This window comes from Corythoichthys intestinalis, chromosome 17 (genome assembly GCF_030265065.1).
Source record: "Corythoichthys intestinalis isolate RoL2023-P3 chromosome 17, ASM3026506v1, whole genome shotgun sequence".
NCBI classification, from domain to species: Eukaryota; Metazoa; Chordata; class Actinopteri; order Syngnathiformes; family Syngnathidae; genus Corythoichthys; species Corythoichthys intestinalis.
Genome location: NC_080411.1, coordinates 24,346,946 through 24,369,949, shown reverse-complemented (window position 1 = coordinate 24,369,949; position 23,004 = coordinate 24,346,946). Strand labels below are relative to the sequence as shown.

Genomic DNA, 23,004 nt, shown 5'->3' with positions numbered 1-23,004 from the left:
GATATTTAATTATATCTTTTTATGGGACAACATTGGCATAATGACACCTTGACACAATGAAAAGTAGTCTTTGTGAAGCTTATATAATAGAGCTGATTTATTTTCCCCTCAAAATAACTCAAAATATAGCCATTACGGTAATACAGTATCTAAACCCCTGGCAATAAAAGTGAGTACAGCGCATGGGAGCTACGTACATCCCTAAATGTCCAAATTGAGTACTGCTTGTCATTTTCCCTACAAAATGTCATGTGACTCATTACAGGAGTGCTGTCAGCATTGCTGCAGAGATTGAAGAGGTGTGGGGGGGGGGGGGGGTCATTCCCACCACCAGTGTTGTCACAGATTACTTTAAAAATGATTTTAATTACTGATTACTGATTACACCTCAAAAAAGTAATCTAGTCACTTTACCGATTACTTTGTGACTTTAAAAGTAACTTATCAGTTACTTTTTACCAATTTTTCTCCTTTTGCTGCCTCAACATAAAAATGACAACAACAAAAATGTCATCACATGTAATTGAATTTTTCACATAAGGCTTAATCTTTGAGTTAGCGGGGGTTTAATTAGTCGATGGAGTTGATTTCAACCACCATTGACTCGCGCTAGCGTAGCCACCCCACAGCCCTGAAACTAGCAAATAACTGACAAACTGCTTGGAATTTGTTCAAATCAACTCCAAGATAAAGCCTAATGTCAAAAATTCTGAACTTCCCCTTTAAAATAAAGACCTAGCTGTTAAAATATTGTCTATAAAAGTTGAAAAGCAATAAAACAAACAACAAAAATTAATGAAATGAACAAGAATCCTACATCGTATTTCATAATGGATCAAAATCATTTTTCGAGCAGATCATGTGACTAGCACCTAAGACACTAGCTTTTGCTTTGCTAAGCACCTGTGGAGGCAAGATGGGTATTTACAATTTCTGTAAACCTAAGCTTTCAACCAACAACAACTGAGCTTGAACAGTTTTATATATATGTATGTATACAGTATTGGCCAAAAGTTTGGCGACACCTCAAAGGTGGATACTTTAAAGAATGTAGAATCTAAAACCTGTTTTCAGTTATTTCACTTTTTTTTTTGCCATTCCACATGTTCGTTCATATTTTTGATGTATTCAGAGAGGATTTACAATAGTAGTGAAAATATATAAAACGTAAAAATGTTTAGGTGTGTCCAAACTTTTGACTTTTGTTTCAGTCATCAACATGCGTTGCCCCCAGCTCCACAAAAGTAAAACTCCGCCTATGGTTACAAACACTGACAATAAAATGTGCATAAAGGCTGGTTACAAACTGTACAAGTGCAGGCTGTCTTGGTGCCTGTAGGCTTTGTTTCGAGTTTTCGGAGATATTTTTGTCATCTTTACTAGACAGAAATGAGAAGTAATGGCTGTATTTCCAGTAAGCAAAGGCATCCATTTGCGGTATATATCCTGCCTTTCACTGTTAGCCTCGCTGCCTCGTCAGAATGCTATGTTGTTGACCGCCGTGGCAGACAGCCTCAAACAGCATCGTAATACACGTGACCCGTTTTTTTTCCCCCAATGAGAAATGCTCTTCGTACATGACTACAATATTCTTCATTCTACATACATTATGAGGCAAAAACAAAATAGTAACGCACAGGCACTAAGGAAACTAACTTTAATCGGATTACTGGCTTGGAAAAATGAACGCGTTATATTACTCGTTACTGACGAAAGTAATCAGATTACAGACAATTTACTGACAACACTGCCCACCACCATGCTTGACTGTAGGCATGACACACTTATCTTTGTACTCCTCACTTGGTCGCCGCTAAACATACTTGAAACCATCGGAACCAAACAAATTAATCTTCGTGTCATCAGACCATAGGACATGGTTCCAGTGATCCCTGTGCTTTTTTGAGTTGTCTTCAGCAAACTGTTTGCAGGCCTTCTTGTGTATCGTCTTCAGAAGAGGCTTCCTCCTGGGGTGACAGCCATGCACACCAATTTGATGTAGAGTATGGCGTATCGTCTGAGCCAGAGGTTGCACTAGACTTTTTCGTTGTCTGTCATTTTGACTGACAGCGTCATAAAAATCCGGTCATAATCTATTTTTACCCGTCACTTACATTTTTAAAATGATAATAATGACATATTCAATAGTATTTAGTTTTCATTCATTTTTAATTAATATTCTGTCCGAACAAGCTTAACAAGAGACAAACAGACAGCGGAGTGCACCAATCAACGACTGGCAGACGTGCCGTTAGCAAAGCGACGAGGGCAGGACGAGGGACTTGCGCGCGGAAGTAAACATACAAGGAGAACGGAGTTTATTCAACATGGCTAGCGCGAGACAGACTGTTGTCAATGACTCGTGTCGATGTGTTTTAGCTCATTTAAAACTGAATTTACCACGGATTGGAACATATTCTCGGCTCTCCCGTTTGCCATCAGTGTTGTTATAGAGACGACTTTCGGCGCGCAAAAGTGACGTTGCTCGTGAAGAACACGTCACGCAAATAAACAAATCTGATTTGTCGATTGATTTTGTACCTACTCGAGAGGCTGTGTCCCAGACTTTTCTCTCAGTGTTTGAAAAATACAGGGAGAACAGTCTGGCCGTGCCAGGAAAACACTCAGTTGCCTTGACATTTTTCTGAGTAAGGCCAACGACGTCATGCATCAATAGAGACAATAGCTAATTAATATGCTCACTCGCCACCCTGTGGTCTGGGGTGTGAATTGCAACCTGTCAAAATGACAGATGGACTTCAGTTTTTTCCGTCACCGTTTTAAAAAACCGGTCAACGACGGAAAATATTCGGTTAACGCGACCTCTGGTCTGAGCGCTAACAGGCTGACCCCCCACCTCTTCAATCTCTGCAGCAATGCTGACAGCACTCCTGTAATGAGTCACATGACATTTTGGAGGGAAAATGACGAGCAGTACTCAATTTGGACATTTAGGGATGTACGTAGTTCCCATGCGGTGTACTAACTTTTGTCGCCAGGGGTTTAGATATTAATGGCTATATTTTGAGTTATTTGGGGGGGGAAATAAATGAAATCTCTTAGCTGCACACAGACTACTTTTCATTGTGTCAAAGTGTCATTTTTTCAGTGTTGTCCAATGAAAAGATATACTTAAATATCTGCAGAAATGCGAGGGGTGTACTCACTTTTGTGATACACTGTACACATAGCGGAGAGAACGAGAGATGAGAGAGAGAACTGTTACAATATCGTCATCAAGTCCCCTTTTCAGCTGATTTTTTTCCACTACTGCAGACTATTCTGTCAACGTGTATTAATTTTGGGAGTATATTAAAAATGTGCCTTCTCAACTTCTAAAATTTGGATTTGACACTTATTTAAGGGAGCAATGCCCCCTCTTGCCCCTGCATAGAGCCGGCGTTGTTCTATTCTATTCTTCATACAATCTGACCTGTAGTATAGCTGAAACATTCAAAAGTGTCAAACATTATCTACTTGAGCGGAAGGAGGCAAATATTGGTTCAAATATTGACTCTTCATGTAAAGACAAGCTAATTCCACCCATGCTTGACATGTTTGAAGAACCCCCACGATCCCAAAGTTTAGACCCTAAAGGTCCCGCCAGTTAACCTTCTCAAATATTATCCAAACAAAATCTTCTACTTATTAACAGTCTCGCTAAAGAGCAAGCACATACTTTGTGGATGTTTCAGTATTAACTATGACAAAGGTAGAATCATGCATTCTCCTAAAGAAAACTGCCATCATCTGATGTGTGTGTGTTTGAGGGTGTGTGCGTGCGCGCACATTCTTTAAACATCTAGATAATTGAATTACTAGCAGTCGGTCAAAAAGGCATTCTGCTGAATTAGCAGCACACAAAATAGCATCAAGCAGCAAATATATGAAAGAGCTTCCATTTCAAGATTTATCATCGATGATTTCTCAGAATTACAGATTTTCTTTTCAGTTTTACCAATCCTCCATTTTTTGTTGTTGTTTTTTTAAAGGGGGGACTTATTTGCTCTTTTATGCTCAGGCTAATACTTCCAACCTCATTCTTTTATTGTTTGATTTTACAGTTGCAAAAATATGACTATAATATAGCAAATAGTCAAATATGATTAATGTGGTCAGTTGCACAGCTAATTAAAAAAAAAAAAAATCTTACAATAACTTACTTATCAGTTGATACCAGGTAATAACTGTGACTTTTCATTTGTTACAGTGCAATGCACTGCTAAAATTTGTACAGTATTTGTTAATTCTTATCTGTTGCTGTTCTTTTACTTCTATGCTGTCAAACGTCTTTGGGTACATTTGTGACTTGTGGCCATCTACTGACAGGGTAGACAAATGTACATTGAGTGATCAAAAACAAACAAAAAAAAAAAAACACTAAAATATTCTTAACTCGCTGAATTCGTGACAGATTTGCATACATTTTGTCACAATGGGGGGGATAGCTTTTGGGGAACATGCACCCAAATGCGGGTAAGGAAATGAAAACGGGGACAAAATACAAAATACTGTCATTTAAGATATCAAAGAAGAAGGGCATACAGATGACATCCAACATGACCTGACAAAAGCGGAACAAAAACAGTTCTTAAATACACAGACAACAGTCGAGGTTCTTGGCTTTTTCTGAAACGGGGACAAAGAAGGGGCCACTTGTAACTGTTAGGGGCCAAGTGTTGCTGCCATCTTTGTTCAGTGTTTGTTTTGGCCAAAAAGACGAGACGCAGATTATCCTGCATGTGGCGGTAAAAACATCCTTGCTTGACACTGGCAAGCAAGGATGCCAGTGTTACAATTCATATTTAATCATACTGTGTGCAAGTATAAATAAGTAGCCTAACATAAATGAACAAATATAAGTCCAAAGTGCACATTGACAGCTAAGATGTTCTGAACCTCCTCATCAGAGCAAATAAAGCTAAATATGATAAATAAGCCTCATCAACTCTTTCGTTGCTCTTAAAGATTTGATCCATTTTATGTTGCTTATGTATGTAGCTTTTATTTATTTATGTTTTTTATTTATTTTTGCTGTTCTAGAAAACATGCACATTTGAACCAATCAGAGCTAACCATCTCTGCTGATCACATGTCAGTATGTCAGCCAATTGAACGGATAAATGAGTCCAGGTGTTTTGCTTCGCCGCGTGCATTCGCACATTGACATGACTCATCATCGTCAGACTCAGTTAACTGCAACAGCTTGGGAAACCTCCATGCCGTCCGTGGAATAAAATCAATCATAAATATTGATGGAAACGGATTACGTTACACAAGCACTTTATTTTGCTTGTTGTTAACACTTGTGTATGTAAATCTGATGTTGGTAGATTGTTTTCTTCTTGGAGATGAAAGGCATGTGTGGCAGCTAAGCTTTTTTTTTTTGACATTTGCCGTCATATTTTTGGAATCAAAGCACTGTGTACCGGAACAGCATTCCGGCCCTGAATCTTATACCACTACAGCATTCCAGCCCTGAACCTTATACCGGAACTGCATTCTGGCCCTGAATCTTATACCGGAACTGCGTTCCTGACGGTTGTTGCCCACTTTCACCCCTGGATGTAGTACTAATGGCAGTCTGGGCACCGCGTATGGTTTCCCATTCATATAGTATGTGATGTGTTCTAAATTTTAAACTTTGCGTTGTTACCTCCTCTTTCACCTTAAATAAAGAATAATAAAAAAAAAAAAATGAAATGTTGGTTTTATTCCTAGGGGGCGCTACACACATTTACGCATATTTTGATTTAAAAAAATTTTATTTACATGTTATCAAAGTATTGACCAGTGTTCACCTGGCTGTTGAATTTGGTGAGTTTTGAAGCATTCTGAGGGGGTCAAAGTAGGGCTCAAAGCATCGGCGGGACAAAGAATGACTGCTAAGGGGCGCCTACATAGCGTATTTGGAATTTGTCTTTACACGGTATAAAAGATTGCAAAAGTCTTGACCTACCTGCCGATTTTGGTGCATTTTGAAGCATTCTAAGGGGGTCAAAATGACCTCAAAGGGGCTGCGGTACAAAGAATAACTATAATAATAATACAGTAATAAAACCGAGGAACCACAATAGGTTACCTAAAAAAAAATGTCACCTGCATGTCCATACCGTTTAGTTATGGATGTGTTCTAAGTCAAATAAAATCAAATCAACTTTCATTTGTTTAGACTAAATCACAACAACAGTTATCTCAAGGAGAAAACAAAACATGTTTTAAGGTGCAGTAGCCTTACGCTGGATTTCCATTTCCACCTACTTGAGCATTGTTGCTTTTTTTTTTTTTTTTTGCCCCCCCAGGTAAGACTAATCCCCACCAGCACCTGGCATCCTGGTAACACCACTGGGCCTGAAGGATATTGGAAAAAACTATCATTGCAATATTATATTGCAATATTAAAATTTTCACCAGATAACTTAAGTAGCTTTGTTTGGGATAGGCCTGAACGATATTGGAAAAAAATTAACATTGCGATATACTATATTGCCAAGGCTCCAACTTACCTTTTTGCATTGGTTGCACTTGTGCGCTTAACGTTTTTCTAAGGTGCACATGCTCAAAATGTAGGCGCACCCACATTTTTCATTGCATCACCTTTAACGCCATACTTTTAGTCACTCTCCATAACATTTGTATAATTATTTCAATCATTCATCTTCTGAACCTCTTATCTTCACAAGGGTCGCCGAGGTGTTGAAGCCCATCACAGCTAACTGCAGGCAGAAGGCAGGGTACACCCTGAACTGGTTGTCAGCCAGTCGCAGGGCACAAATAGACACACAACCATTCACGCACACACACACACCGACATCTACATACAGACAATTTGTAGTGTTCAATCAGCATACCATGCACATACACCATGCAGGAATCTGGAGACAATCCACCCACGCTGCCTTTATAATGTGAATTATTTTTAAACAAGAATAATGTAGAAAAACGCTTGTCCTTAATAAATGCTTCGTTGAGTGAGTCCACTCAAACTCACTCACGCTGCTGAGAACAGCCTCTCGCTTACACAATGAATGTGTTACCGCAGCACACTTCAGAATTGGGTACTGCTAGTAGGTAGCAAGTTTAATGATGATTAACATACAGTATTTGTGCCTGCTAGGTTTGAGTTGGTTACCTCCTAGTCTGTCCCTGTGATTGCCCATAGATTTCACCTATTGTACCTGCTCCTAGTGTATCCTCCAATCTGCATCCTCCTGTGCCACCCACCTGTTCCTCGTTGTCTTGTTACCCTTTGTCTGTGTGTGTATATAAGCTCCCAGTTTCCTTTCACTCCTTGTCACATTTTCAATGTGCATGTTCACGTCAGCGTCAGTTCTTGCCCGTTCCTACGTCACAGCCTTCGGGTTCCTCAGCCTAAGTAAGTTTTTGATCCCAGTCTTTTGTTAGTGCCCTGACTTTTGTTTGACTAAAGCTGTTGGATTGCCCAATCGTTTTGTTTGTACTTTTTTGTTGGTTTTAATTAAATCCTTTTTGCACCGTCTATCTGCCTCGCCTCCCTTTCCCTGAATTTGGGTCCACATACCACCTGCCTGCCCGCAAACCTGACATTGCCTTTGATCGTAGAGCTACCAAGTCTTCTCTGGCCAGATCAAAGCTACAAACCTGCCAATTATCGTTAACTTCAAGTACCAAATGGCAGCTGTAGTGGTGATCAAGAAAAACAGTTTTGTTCTGACAAGTTTCAATCACACGCTGGTAAGGAATTTTTCAACGCGCACTCACCACGAGTCAATGTCAGCTGGCAGGATCAGACAAAACGATGTGGCTGATGGTAATCCGTGGTGTCAAAATTGCTAGTTGGTCAAAAAGAAAATAAAAAAATATCGCACATCCTTGTGATGCGGGTATTGTGCACTGATTGCCATGCTTTGTGCTAAAATGAGCACAGGGGCACTTCGGGCCATTCATATTAGAGGTGGGGCCAGTGCCCCTGTGGCCCTACCTCTAAAACCGCCACTGACAGACAATGAGTTGTGAGACGGGAGGAAGAGGGGAAGCTGATTGGCTAGACGCACAAGACGCAGGCAGACAATAGGTGACATGAAAGGGGCAATCACAAAGAAACACAACCAAGACATAACAAGATTCAAGGAAGTCATAGAAATCCTCTACTTTTTTCATTAATTATCTGTACTGCTTCTTCTCATAAGGCAATGAGTAAAAGCACATATTGGAAATAATCCAGAAAAAAAAAATCACAAGCACAGTGAAAACATACCAACTTCAATAAGACCTGAATTCCACCTGTTAACCTCAGCACTGGATGGCATAAAATGTTATCACGACACTATGCTGCCATTATTGTAAGTAATCCCCAAGGCAATAAAAAATGTATATATTTTTGCTTGCTTCACATGCCAAACATTTTCAGTTAGGATAATACTTACTACATATAAATTACTGCCCAATTTAGCAAAGAATTTCCATGAAATGTGTCTATTTATCTTTCAGAAATTCTTGATTTTAAAGTTATGTAAAGTATGATTCAATCACAATTTCAGGTTTGTTGAAAAAACACTTATTACTGTACATTTTTATTTGACAGGAGAACTGCAAAGCTGTTGATAGTCTTACACTGGCATCTAGTGGCAGGTAAGAAAATATAATTTCAGAAGTTTAAAACAATTTTTTTTTTCATTTTATAATTTCCAAGGCAAGAACGCTTATATTTTTAAATACTCAATATATGGCGGAAAACACAGACAAGGCTGAAAAAGCAGTTTCTGCTCTCGCACCCCTCTATAAAATAAACTGCTTTATTTTAAGCCAAAAGAACTGTTTTGTCTGATAGAACAATACAGTATGTCTATATGCTTCCATAGCAGATTCATGGCGCATTAAGTCCACAAACTATTTTTAATTTGTCCGTTTTACCCTGAAAGCCCCCTTTTACAGACGTCGCGCAACCGCTTTTGTTGCAACCCAGCCATAAAAAGAAGGTAAGTAATTATATTTATTATTCAAAATGTCTTTCATTTTTATCTTAGAATCATTAATTGATGTTTAATATTTCATTAAAAAAAAACTCTTAAAAAAATTATTCATTCGCATATTTTAAACTTTAAACAAATTAGGTCACAATGAAAAAAATTAGTGTCTGTAAATAAGTCACGGATATCTACCTCATAATGCTTAATTGTATTTTTTTTTTTTTTTTTTTTTTTTTTTTTTTTTTTACTGTCGCATTTTCTCCAGCATGTTAGATGATAAATAATCGATCCAAACAAAGAAAAATTGAAAAAAAAAAAAAAAAAAAAACATTTAAAAGGGTAAATATATGAAAAAGAAAATCTCAACCACTCCTTGATGTCTGCGATCTCTGCATCGCGGTCCTTGTTATATTACCATGTTTCACCCATAAAATCCCCAAAAAATCCAGCTGTGGCCATTCATATCTGTGTCTTGACACTCTATGATACATGTTATAGTGAGTTTTTGGATCGAAACGAGGTAAGTATGCGATAATAACAAGAGGAGTGCAAGAGCAGAAACTGCTTTTTCAGTCTTGTCTGTGTTTTCCGCCATATATTCACGGATATCTACCTCATAACTATTGTTTAATTGTATTTTTTTTGTTACTGTGTTCATTTTCTCCAGTATGTTAGATGATAATCGATCCAAACAAAGAAAAATTGAAAAAAAAAATTTAAAAAAATTAAAGGGTAAATATATGAAAAAGAAAATCTCGACCACTCCTTGATGTCTGTGATTTCTCCACCGTGATCCTTGTTATATTACCATGTTTTACCCATAAAATCCCCCCAAAATCCAGCTGTGGCCATTCATATCTGTGTCTTGACACTCTATGATACATGTTACATGGAGTTTTTGGACTGAAACAAGGTAAGTACGCGATAACATCTTGTTAAAGTCATGGCGTCTGTAATTCTGCTCTCGCATGCTCTCACCTCCAGATAGGGTTTTGCTGTTATTTTTTTATTTATTTATTTTTTAACGCCCTCCTGTTCAAATTTTTTCTTCCCCCCAGAAAATTGAGATTTTAAGCTTTCCAATGATGTATCACACATGCGTATAGGACAATTTTGAAATTTGGCCAAATTGGGGGTCTCAGAGCGGAACTTCAAGTCACTTGAGTGTTTTCCGCCACATAATTAATCGCACTTCAAACCATCTGTAAAATTTGCCATATTTTTCTGTAAATTACTGTAGGAATGGAAAGATAAGACACAAGACGGATATATACATTCAACATACTGTGCATAAGTACTGTATTTGTTTATTATAATAATAAATCAACAAGATGGCATTAACATTATTAACATTCTGTTAAAGCAAACCATGGATGGAAAGACTTGTAGTTCTTAAAAGATAAATGTTAGTACAAGTTATAGAAATTTTATATTAAAACTCCTCTTAATGTTTTCGTTTTAATAAAGTTTGTAAAATTTTCAAACAAAAAATAAACTAGTAGCTCGCCATTGTTGATGTCAATAATTACACAATGCTCATGGTGCTGAAACCCATTACATCAGTCGCACCCAAGCACCAGCAGAGGGCGACAAAACACCAAAAAACACAAGTAACAAATGGACATGACACTGTGCTGTCATTTTAATCTGTTTGAGCGGGGCATGTGCGTTAAATGCGTCAAATATGATTTATTATAGATTACTTCTATTGTTTTGAATAATTCATTGTTCATTTTTTCAGTGTACTAGTTTGCTCACCTTTCCAAAAGAAACCACTTTTATGAGGCATCTACTGGAAGTAGTAATTAACCTCTTGAAGGGTACTTTGTTACTCAATTGATTTTGAGGGGGTTCTCTAAGCTCTACACGAAAGATGATAAGTCAGGAAATCCTTTGGAGTTTATTCACATAACAATCTAAATCCTGCAGCAAATTGCTTTCCGCAGACACCTCTTTTCAGGGAAAACTGATTATGAGAAATATGTATTGCAACAATCAGTGAGTCATTCCTCGCACACTCACACACAGAGTCGAGGGTGAAGAGAAATTTTTAGCTACATAAGTGATGTCGGCACAAGAGTCAAACCTTGAAATCATTTCTTTTGAAGCAGCAGAAATCATTTTGAGTGACTTCACAAAGCAACAAATTCCTCCTTTGATTGGTTAATGGTAGGGTCAGTGCCAATCACTGATTGTTGATTCTTGTGTTTGCGTCGGCTGAATAACACGCCTGATGACGTGTTTTGTGGAAGCGCTGATAAAGCCTTGTTAAAAATGTGTCTCAGTCCCACACAGAATGAAATATTCCTCCTTTGAAGACAATATTTAAACTTGTGGCAATGTTGTTTTCAAGAGAGGAGAAAGCTGAGTTCTATTGTTCTCATAGGCCAAAAATATAGGGCGAAAGCAGTGATTGTGTAGGTGGGCTGAAAACACACACACACAAAAAAATCAATTTAATACAATATTGTAGAAATTGTCAGTTTATTTTCAACCTCCACCACATGGCATAGACTTATAAAAAAATGGCACAATAGACAACATTTGTCTGCTGTTCGTTGCCACTTTTCTTTCTTATTGTGCCCCCTCATGTAAGGAAGTATATTATATAACACAATACATAAGACGAGAAAATGGTGAACCAAATTTACATAGGTACTGTGAACAATTAAACAGAACGAGGCCCAGTAAAAACAGTACTCAACATTCTATCACACTAAATAAAATAAGAATGGTCTTCCAAACTTTAAACCTTTCTTTTATATACTGTATGTTTGGATTGTAACAGTTATATTTTCATGTAAACAAATTTAAAAAAACAACAACAACCAAACAAAAAAAAACTATAACCTTATGAGGTTCAACATCAACAATTAGTCCCGTCTCTCTATTCTTCTTGAAAATATGACTTAAATCAGTGAATTCAATTTTATTTCATCCTGTAAACTAACAAACAAGTAAACATTGAAATGTCAAAATATTCTAAACTTATTATTTTTATTTATTTTCACAAGAGAGGAGGAACACGCACAACAGTCAACTATTGTTGTATTCATTTCTAAACACATTACTCTTTTTAAAGGACCATTTTATTTTAAAATCAAGCAGGTTTACCTAATGATTTGCCTATGCCCTCTAGTGGTCAAAATAACACAATTCATCTATTGAATGGTGTGCTGAAAGTTTACGTTATCAACACTGAAGAAAATGTGTTGGCATACAAAACAGTCGATCATGAAATATTGAATGTTTCATTTTTTCACTTTAGTTATATTAGTTATTTTAGTGCAACATGTGATAGGTACTACGTTTAACTTACTGTTTAGTAAATAAAATATTAACTAAGTAATTCAAGTAGTCAAAAAAATAATGTGATTAATGAGTGAATGAAATTAAAATGTGAATTTGAATTTTTGACCTATGACCAAAGGTGAAATTAGAGATAAGATTAAATTGTCATTCGCAGTTTTTAGATTAAAAAATGTACTTGCTCTGTGTGAATTTTTAGGTTCAAAATGGCCTTTATGTATTCAAAGATTTCAAAATCCAAACTTTTTTTTGGATTGAATGAATTAAAAATAGTAAATAATAAACAAATATACAAATATTTGAAAATACCTTCACCATGTATTTTAGTTCAAGATGAATTTCCTTTTGCTGGTTACGTATTTGGGAGACTTCTGCTTTCCAAGGAATTAAAACATTATCTTTGTTTTTAGTCATAAATATCTTCACGTTATACAAATAAAACACTGGGAAGTGACCTCTTGACCTAAGCATAAAGAGATACAGTACCTTCCTTACTACAGTGACCTAAAAAAGTGCAACATGTCATAAGTATACATGGAATTATCCTGCTTAATTCATGTTTTATGTTTAAAAGCTTTTCTGTTGAAAGTCAACCTGAAAAAGGTGGAAACATTTCCATACTATCAATTTAATGCGCCTGTGACACACACACACACACAAAAAAACATGTTTATTTAATATTACACGCTGTATTTTGTGCTCCTGAATGAAATAGACCGCTTGAATGTGTGTGGATGCGATCGATATATTTATTCAATTTTTTGAAAACCTGCGCCATGAAAATGAGTGACTTTTCAGCCACAATCTGGATTGAGGAAGTAGGCGAATGTGACGTCAGCGGACTAATCATCTTCACAATACAGCCATTACTATCGTATGCAAAAGTACTGTGGATTCGGCTGATTTTGCGGATTAATTCGTTTATGTTTTGCGTCACACCAGCCTAATGTGCTGCAGACTTTTGTTGCTACACCAGGGTGAGTGGTGTAAATCTTTTTTGGATTTCCAAAAGATCCTGTTCTGTTTTAATAAAGAGATGGCTTGCATTTTGTGAGTGACAATGCTCCCTGTCCACTAAGAAGGCCACTTGGCGGACGACCGGCGGCTTGTCGCACACCATGGTCGCCGGCCGATAAAGGCGTGCCCGCAAATAGAGCGCTATCCTCGGCTTGGGCTCGGGAAGCTCCCCGCTTTCATCTCCAGTTCTTGATTGTGTCGAGACTTCAACCCCCCTCGGCACTCTTTGCATGCCCACCTAGAGAGCACTATACTTGGCTTGGGTTTGGACAACCATGCGCTCCGACTTCGGCCAGTTTGTCCACTGAGAATGCGCCATTTTCAGTGTTCTGCGTCTCCGGCGACGGGCACTGCCAGCAGAACGACGAGCCAAAACTTGCTCGTCGCCAGGGGTTGGCAAATCGGTGAAGACAATCAACCCCGCCGCCGTGTGTGACATGAGTCGGGGTAGTTTTGTGTGATTTTTCGTTTTCGAAAGGCGAGGAAAAGACTTGGAAAAGCCACTCGGTTAGAGTTAGCGTGACGCCTAGCTCTCAGGCCTCCTGTTCTGTTTACGCTCTTTCTTCCGCCTCTGAAGATGAAGTATGGTAATGACAAAAGCTGGACTAACTCCGGTGGTATAAAATACCGTTTGGGAGGTTTAAGAAGTCGGCAGTTTTGACCATTATACAGTAATTTAGCCCTGTCGTACTGAATAAAAGCATTTTTAATATTTCATTATTTAATATTTCTATTTTGCACAAGACTGTTATTTCTCATGACCATACACTTTATTTAGCAACTGGGGAAAAATACTTAGATAAAAAGAATATCCTGTAAAAATATTGGAGTAGAGAGACTAAAAACAATAATGACATTTTGTGCTCTGTCGCATTTTCCTCATCCTGAATCTTCCCCATTGGGCTGAATTCTTAATCAGCTGAAATTGTTACTCTGCCGGTGTCATCACCCAGATGGAGGAGCTAGAGCGCTATAATGACTGGTGGGGCTAAACGGCAGATTAAAAGACTCATTTCTCGTCATCTGCGCTTTGCCAAATTGTTGTACAGTGGGGCAAATAAGTATTTAGTTAACCACCAATTGTGCAAGTTCTCCTACTTGAAAAGATTAGAGAGGCCTGTAATTGTCAACATGGGTAAACCTCAACCATGAGAGACAGAATGCAGAAAAAAACAGAAAATCACATTGTTTGATTTTTAAAGAATTTATTTCCAAATTAGAGTGGAAAATAAGTATTTGGTCACCTACAAACAAGCAAAATTTCTGGCTGTCAAAGAGGTCTAACTTCTTCTAACGAGGTCTAACGAGGTTCCAGTCGTTACCTGCCTTAATGGCACCTGTTTTAACTCATTGTCGGTATAAAAGACACCTGTCCACTACCTAAGTCAGTCACACTCCAAACTCCACTATGGCCAAGACCAAAGAGCTGTCGAAGGACACGAGAGACAAAATTGTAGACCTGCACCAGGCTGGGAAGACTGAATCAGCAATAGGTAAAACGCTTGGTGTAAAGAAATCAACTGTGGGAGCAATTATTAGAAAATGGAAGACATACAAGACCACTGATAATCTCCCTCGATCTGGGGCTCCATGCAAGATCTCACCCCGTGGCGTCAAAATGATAACAAGAACGGTGAGCAAAAATCCCAGAACCACACGGGGGGACCAAGTGAATGACCTACAGAGAGCTGGGACCACAGTAACAAAGGCTACTATCAGTAACACAATACGTCGCTAGGGACTCAAATCCTGCACTGCCAGACGTGTCCCCCCTGCTGAAGCCAGGACACGTCCAGGCCCGTCTGCGGTTAGCTAGAGAGCATTTGGATGATCCAGAAGAGGACTGGGAGAATGTTATGGTCAGATGAAACCAAAATAGAACTTTTTGGTAAAAACACAGGTTGTCGTGTTTGGAGGAGAAAGAATACTGAATTGCATCCGAAGAACACCATACCCACTGTGAAGCATGGGGGTGGAAACATCATGCTTTGGAGCTGTTTTTCTGCTAAGGGACCAGGACGACTGATCTGTGTAAAGGAAAGAATGATTGAGGCCATGTATCGAGAGATTTTGAGTGAAAATCAGCAAAGGCATTGAAGATGAGACGTGGCTGGGTCTTTCAGCCTGTCACTGATCCCAAACACACAGCCAGGGCAACAAAGGAGTGGCTTCATAAGAAGCATTTCAAGGTCCTGGAGTGGCCTAGCCAGTCTCCAGATCTCAACCCCATAGAAAATCTGTGGAGGGAGTTGAAAGTCCGTGTTGCCCAACGACAGCCCCAAAACATCACTGCTCTAGAGGAGATCTGCATGGAGGAATGGGCCAAAATACCAGCAACAGTGTGTGAAAAGCTTGTGAAGAGTTACAGAAAACGTTTGGCCTCCGTTATTGCCGACAAAGGGTACATAACAAAGTATTAAGATGAACTTTTAGTATTTACCAAATACTTATCTTCCACCATGATTTGCAAATAAATTCTTTAAATATCAAATAATGTGATTTTCTAGGTTTTTTTTTTTCCACATTCTGTTTCTCGTGGTTGAGGTTTACCCATGTTGACAATTACAGGCCTCTCTAATATTTTCAAGTGGGAGAACTTGCACAATTAGTGGTTGACTAAATACTTATTTGCCCCACTGCATATAGTCAAATTGTCTAAAAATATGATATTAATTCACATAATTCTATTTAAGATTTTTTTATCGTGTCACAGGCACTTTAAAGACTAAATGTTGTTGCACGTCTCAGAGGCTGACCTTAAATTCATTTGGATCCACGTTTTGCTCTTATTCGGAAAACAACGTCAAAACAATGAAGCACCTTTCTTTACACATCATCCAAAACTTGACAAATGTCCACCAAAGTACGTGAGCTCATAAACTATCCAGGTAAGAAGACATCACCGACCAGTGCAGTACAGTTAGATCATTTGACAGCAGTTGACGTCCCAGAGGACATTTGGCATTACGGCAGGCCTCCAATTGGAGGAGCCTTCCTCATAGAGGTCCAAGCGAATCCTGGGACTCCTGCTCGTTGGCAAGGATGTTTCTTCTGTTGTCACAGTAGCTTCGATTTGGCAGGAAGGACAATCTGAAGAAACACAAACAATTTGTTTACAGTGGGAGCCAACTGAGATTTTTTTCAGGTGAGTCTGAGTTGAAAGTCTATAGGAGTCAATGGAGACTTGTGGGTGACAATGACAAATGAATGAGCAATGTCAATGTGTTAAGCTGAAAGTCCCATTGGAAATGAACATGACAAAAAGAGTTTGGAACCATGAAACTTTTGGGCTTGTAAAAATAAAACACTTCTGGTCAAAGCACTTTCACAATAATTTTCATTTTAAATGTGCTGCCATAGGTCACAGGAATATTTTTCTTTCACCACAGTGCAACATAATCAGTTGGCCTATTGCTACAACTATACAACTAATGCTGTGTGCTGATCTTTATTGAGACAGACCCTTCTCAAATGAATTTGTTGAAATTCAGATGAAGCAAACGATAGGCTATTCGTCTGTGCTGGCTATGTTCTTATTGCATGCTAAAAAATAATTAACTGCAATATTTATTATTGATTTAACTCATTAACTCCTCACGCACTGTACATATTAGGTCTGTGACATATTACGATATTAAAAGTTAACTTTACATTCATCAAACTCAGACATTAAGTGATAATTTGCCGTTTTGACAGAATGCACACTCCCACAATGACGGGGCGTGGCCAGCCTGTGCAGACAAAAGAAAAACACATACTGCATGTTCTTTAACTTGGGCTCCTCTTCTTCCCCCTGTGTTTTCTGTACAAGGATTGTGTTTGCTGTCCAAACAAAGCCCAGTCTCTGTCCTGTTCTCAACAAGTAAAGACCTCCAGCAGTACAAGCTTTGGAGGATTTTGTGTCCGACAATTCGACGCCCAGCTATTTCGCGAGTAAGTTCATGAAAATGGGAAGCTTGATTACAGATAAACAAGAAATAAGTGTGAGACCAAAGGTCTCTTTAACCCCAAATACCAACAAGTGTTTAGTAGAACACTAAAAAGGGTACACAAGCAAAAAAGCGTCTAACCTCAGGCAGATGAGTCAAAGATAATTTAGCACATGTCAGTTGCAGAATTGAGGTCTATTAAATATTCATTTATGAGCTCATTTGACAAGAACAGCGCTCATAAATAAATCATAGAAGTGACTGTACCCCAATGGTGCTAAATAACTGGACAGACATCACATTTTTAGAAAGAAATAGATACCAGTTCCATTTGGTCCCACAATAAATCATAAAATGTTTGTTATTTGTTGTTAGAACTGATAATTCCAAAGTTAACAACAAACCAGTGGTGTCAGTGGTTTGTTAATTGAGTTGGGTCAAGCTAGTATTGCTTTCAGTCCACCCATCCAGCCATCGTTTCAGCTTTTCCCGTTCTGGGTCGCAGGCAGCTAGAGACTATCCCATCTAGCTAAAGGCCCAACTTACTAGAGGTTTGTTCGGTCAAAATGGGCACAAACCTAATTGTGCAAATGCTGAAACTGATCTACTAACAGGACTTGCAACCAGAATTTCATCTGCTAAATGTGCTAAATTGCCAAACAGTTTGTTTTAAATGATGAGAATACCTAAATAGATGACTTTAGAACAAGTAATGTGATTTATCAACCCTGAGATAGATTGTGGTGGCTGATTTCAAATCTTTAGAAAGACAATGCATCTGAAAGGCAGGTGCAAAAAAGCTCACAAAGTTGTGTCAATGCATCACAAGCAAATTCTGAGGCAGCGGGTTGAACTTTTCCACTCATAAAAAATAAATAATATACTATATAATATGACGTACCGTCTATTCAGCAATGTAACTTTAGAGTTTCTGAATTATTTAATAAGGTCTGATCTGGCAAAGGAGTCATTCCTTTAGAGTTGTGATGTTCACAAACGAATCGACTTTTTTTGAACGGCTCAATAACATGAACGATCAGAACTGAGTCGCATTTGGTTAAGAGGTGGGGAGAAACGCGTTACATGTACTCCGATACATTTACCTGAGTAACTTTTTGAAAAAAATGTACTTCTAAGAGTAGTTTTACTAAGCCATACTTTTACTTTTACTTACTGGATTTGTGAAGAAAAAAAAACAATAACAACTACTCTTAGGGCCCAAGTACACCGCATGCGTGATCGTTGCGTTTCCGGTCCGACTCCGGTAAAAAATAGCGCCGGAGCCAATCCGTTCCCATTATATCCTATTGTTCAACGTATACCGGCCGCGTCAGTGCTCCGGCTTGACTGCGAACCACCTCCGGCGTGCCGCATGCCCGCCGGATGGTATAGGCTATTTTCTATTTTTGCCGGACACGCATCCGGCAAAATGGGCGGAGCTGGGCCTGACGTCAAAAGCCCGGGTGCCTAATCACGGTTTAAACACGAGCGAAAATGGATGATGAGCGCTTCATCATGGAGGTGGAAAGCCACAAAGTGATATACATGCAGAAGATATTACTATAAGGACACCATTAAAAGCGAAACTGCAAAGTGTCCTATTATGTGTGTTTTTCTGGCAATGATATCAAACACGACGTGCTAAGCAAAAAAAAAAAAAAAAAAAAAAAAAAAAAAAATAAAGACAGCGTATCTGGAAGTGGTTCCACTGCAGAAATTCTCGTGCCCCGCGTACAAACAATCTCGGTTTGTATACAGAGTCGAGGGGGGAAAGTACGAAAGAGAAAAAAGAGACGAAAGAGAAAAAAGAGACACCCACAAGTTTCGACCTGGTGGTCTATTCAAGACGTTTCTCTTTCTTTCCTACATTTCACTTGACTCTTCATAGAAAAAACAATAGTTTGCGCTGGCCACATGAATCTGCAGTGTTGAGACACCAATTCCAAGTACGCTGTTTTTTTAGTTCATGTCGAATATAATTCGCTATCCATTTTATAAATATGACAGATTATTTATCAGTTGTTTATAACAGCTCTATGAGATGTTATGTGCCATAAATTTTAAATGTGCACAAAGATATAAACGCACCGACACAACCAAGGGCATAATAGCCCCCCTTCCCTCCACACACGGAGCCCTGATCTCAACATGATGCAGTCAATCTGGAATTAAGAGACAGACACAAATAAAATATTGTAGTGTCGCCGGGGCTGTCATCGGTGGGTTAATTTATGCACCAACGCGGGGCTGTCATTGGTGTGCTGGTGCACCAGCGCGACGCTCCGATTGGTGGACTAGATAGCGTCAGTGTAAATACAGTGGGGAGAACAAGTATTTGATACACTGACAATGGGAAAACCCATTGGCAGTGTATCAAATACTTGTTCTCCCCACTGTAGTTGTTGTTTTTGCATTGGTGAGGTGGCGGGAAGTTAATAAAGAAAAAGAGGAAAAAGGCGTTGAAGCTCGTGTGTTGTTTTCGCGGCCAAACTTCCGCTTAGCAAACGTTACATTATCAATATGCAAGAAAAAAAATGTGCTCTCTCTCTGCTTCTCTGATGAGTACATACTACAGACTCTGTGTGTTTGTCGTTGATTTAAATGGCACATGATCGCGCGCGATCACGCGAGAGCTCACGAGGGGACGGAGTTGGCGGACCGCAGCCGTGCAGCAGCCGGTATGATTTGCCTGTTTTTGACGGACTGCGTGGCACGCAGGCAACACTGAACCGGACCGGAACCGCAACGATCACGCATGCAGTGTACTTGGGCCTTTACTCCACTATTGTGGGCTACACAAGAGTCCAGTGTTGTTTTTGGCAGCCCTTACAATTTTCGTCTGTCTTTTGTAGGATAATACTTATTAGTCTTAGTCATAAGCGGATTTTAAGGGGGGGGGGGGGGGGGGGGGGGGGCAGGGGGGCCAGGTGGCCGAAAAGTGTCATTGCATGAAATTATACATATATATATATATATATATATATATACATACATATATACAGTATATATTGTATAGCAATAAAACTGCAACAAAAATAAATGAACAAAAAAATATATTTTTAGAATGGGTCAAAATTATTTTTTGAACAGATCATGTGACTAGCACCGTTGGGTCACTAGACGGTCATTTGCTTTGCATATGATCCCCCCCCCCCCCCCCCCAAAAAAATAAAAATATGGGAGGACAATTTTCTTTTTCAAATGTTTTTTTTTTTTTGTTTGATTGAATTTTTTTTTTTTTTTTTTTGATTGAAGCAACTTTTTGGGGGCATTGAATGATTTGGACTCAAAAGTCCTTTCCATAATATGGCCCAAACACAAAAAGGATTGCTTCAATCAAAGAAAACTTTTTAAATGAAAAATTAAGTGTTCAAATGAAAATTTTTCAATCTCAAATATTTTTTCGCATTCGAAAATGTTTTCTATGATTGAAATTTTTCTTTTTTCTTTTTTTTTTTTTTTTTTTTTTTTTTTTTTTTTATGAAAGTGATTTTTCTTTTTGAAAAAATATATATATATTTTTTGAAGCAACTTATTTTTTGATTGAATAATAAAGACAAAAACGTCCTAGCCAAAATGTGGCCAAACACATCAAAAAAGATGCTTCAATCAAAAAAAAAAAACTTAGCTCCAATTAAAAAAAAAAAAAAAAAAAAAAAAAAATCAAGGAAAAATAGCTTTCCCATGTATTTTTTTGAGTTTCAAATTTATTTTTGCACTCTTTTTTTTTTTTTTTTTTTTTTTTAATTGAAGCGACTTTTTTTGATTGAAAATATATATTTTGATTGAAGCAACTTTTTTTTTTATTGAATAATAAAGACACAAATCTACCTCCATATGGCTCTGCCCAGGGGATATAATTTTTGACTGGGGTAACTACATTTGCACGACACCAGCGGGCGTACCATATTCAATGGATGAAGATCTTTGCAAAAAGTATTGCCTAAGCAGCCTGATTTAGAATTCCCCTCAAGAATGATGGGAAACTAAAAAAACACTCATTGTCAACTTATTATTATAAATATTCTTGTAATTTAATTTTATTGCTGACACTGCGTTTCGGGGTCATCAACATGTTGTGCCCCCCCGACCCAAAAGTCCAACTTCGCCTATGGTCTTAGTCCTATTTTAGTCATTTTGAAATGTGTTTGTCTTCGTCTAGTTTTTGTTAACGAAAACACAGACTAATTTCGTCTAGTTTTAGTCGGTGTTAACTCAAGTATTTTCGTCTATGAAATTTGAAGGATTCACTCCAAAAATATATAAATTAGGGCTGTCAAACGATTAAAATTTTTAATCGAATTAATCACAGCTTAAAAATTAATTAATCGCAATTAATCGCAATTCAAACCATCTATAAAATATGCCATATTTTTCTGTAAATTTTTGTTGGAATGGAAAGATAAGACACAAGACGGATATATACATTCAACATAATGTACATAAGTACTGTATATGTTTATTACAACAATAAATCAGCAAGATGGCATTAACATTAACATTCTGTTAAAGCGATCCAAGGATAGAAAGACTTGTAGTTCTTAAAAGATAAATGTTAGTACAAGTTATTGAAATTTTATATTAAAACTCCTCTCAATGTTTTCGTTTTAATAAAATTTGTAAAATTTTCAATCAAAAAATAAACTAGTAGCTCGCCATTGTTGATGTCCATAATTACACAACGCTCATGTTGTGTATACCCATAAAATCAGTAGAAATTTAAAATTAACCCATCTTAATGTTTTCGTTTAATTTTTTTTTAAAAACAATTTTCATTCAAAAACATACTAGTAGCTCGCCATTGTTGATGTCAATAATGACACAATGCTCAAATCAGTCGCACCCAAGCGCCAGCAGAGGGCGACAAAACACAAGTAACAAGTAGACACGACACTGCTGTCATTTTAATCTGTTTGAGTGGGGCACGCGCGTTAATTAATCTGTTTGAGTGGGGCACGCGCGTTAATTGCGTCAAATATTTTAACGTGATTAATTTTAAAAAAATAATTACCGCCCGTTAACGCGATACTTTTGACAGCCCTAAAATAAATAAAAAGAGGTTCCCAACTATTTCGAATGCATTTTGACAGATGAGCACATATTGAAGCATCTACATATCTATCACGTCATAATACACACTCAGCAGGAAAACAGTACATTATTTTCAATTAATTATACCAACCTGGACGCCACAAACTGTATGTAGAAAAGTTGTCCTAGAGTTGGAGAGTACGCTGGCCATTAGTAATAGCCTAATCATAACGCAAATGAAAATGCTATGCTAACGCTACGAGTTACATTGAGTGTGTGATGATCACTCAGGCTAAAGCTACATTGCATATTCTCTGTTGCCAAGATAAGAAGACAAATCCACCGTGTGTGTCTCAAAACAAGCCAGCGGATGAGTTGCAGGGGTGCAGCACAATTCCTTTACTATGACTCAGGAAAATGTTTGTGTTCCGTTTAGGCATGTTGCAGTATGAGATTCTGACAGTATGATAACCTTACGCTAAAATATCACGGTTTCACGGTATTACAATTACTGCTGTAAAATGTGTTACTTTGAGAAATCTGGGTTAAAAACAGATCGGATTTTTATTTTTCAAACATATTAGCAAATTGGAACATAAGTATAATGTTAAATTAAAATAAATAACCAAAAAGTACCGTACTTTTCGGACTATAAGTCGCAGTTTTTTTCATAGTTTGGCTGACTTACACTCCGGAGCGATTTATGTGTAAAATTATTAACACATCATTATATCATTTCACATGTTATTTTGGTGTTTTGGAGTGACACT

The 23,004-nt window shown here is 37.9% G+C and overlaps 2 protein-coding genes across 3 annotated transcripts in view; both read right to left on the bottom strand.

The window, feature by feature from the left end:
- The window catches only part of slc26a1 (solute carrier family 26 member 1), a 52,617-nt gene that overhangs the window by 23,750 nt on the left and 5,863 nt on the right, over positions 1-23,004 (bottom strand). The window lies entirely within an intron of this gene.
- Positions 15,870-23,004, bottom strand: part of si:dkey-247m21.3 (5-hydroxytryptamine receptor 4) — a 99,278-nt gene continuing 92,143 nt past the window's right edge. For both annotated transcript variants that reach the window (XR_009061055.1, XM_057818262.1), the window contains one exon: positions 15,870-16,364. Coding sequence is in view for 1 of the 2 variants with exons in the window: in XM_057818262.1 (XP_057674245.1) it covers positions 16,271-16,364 (94 nt within the window). In the remaining variant the exon portion in view is untranslated. The remainder of the gene's footprint in view (positions 16,365-23,004) is intronic.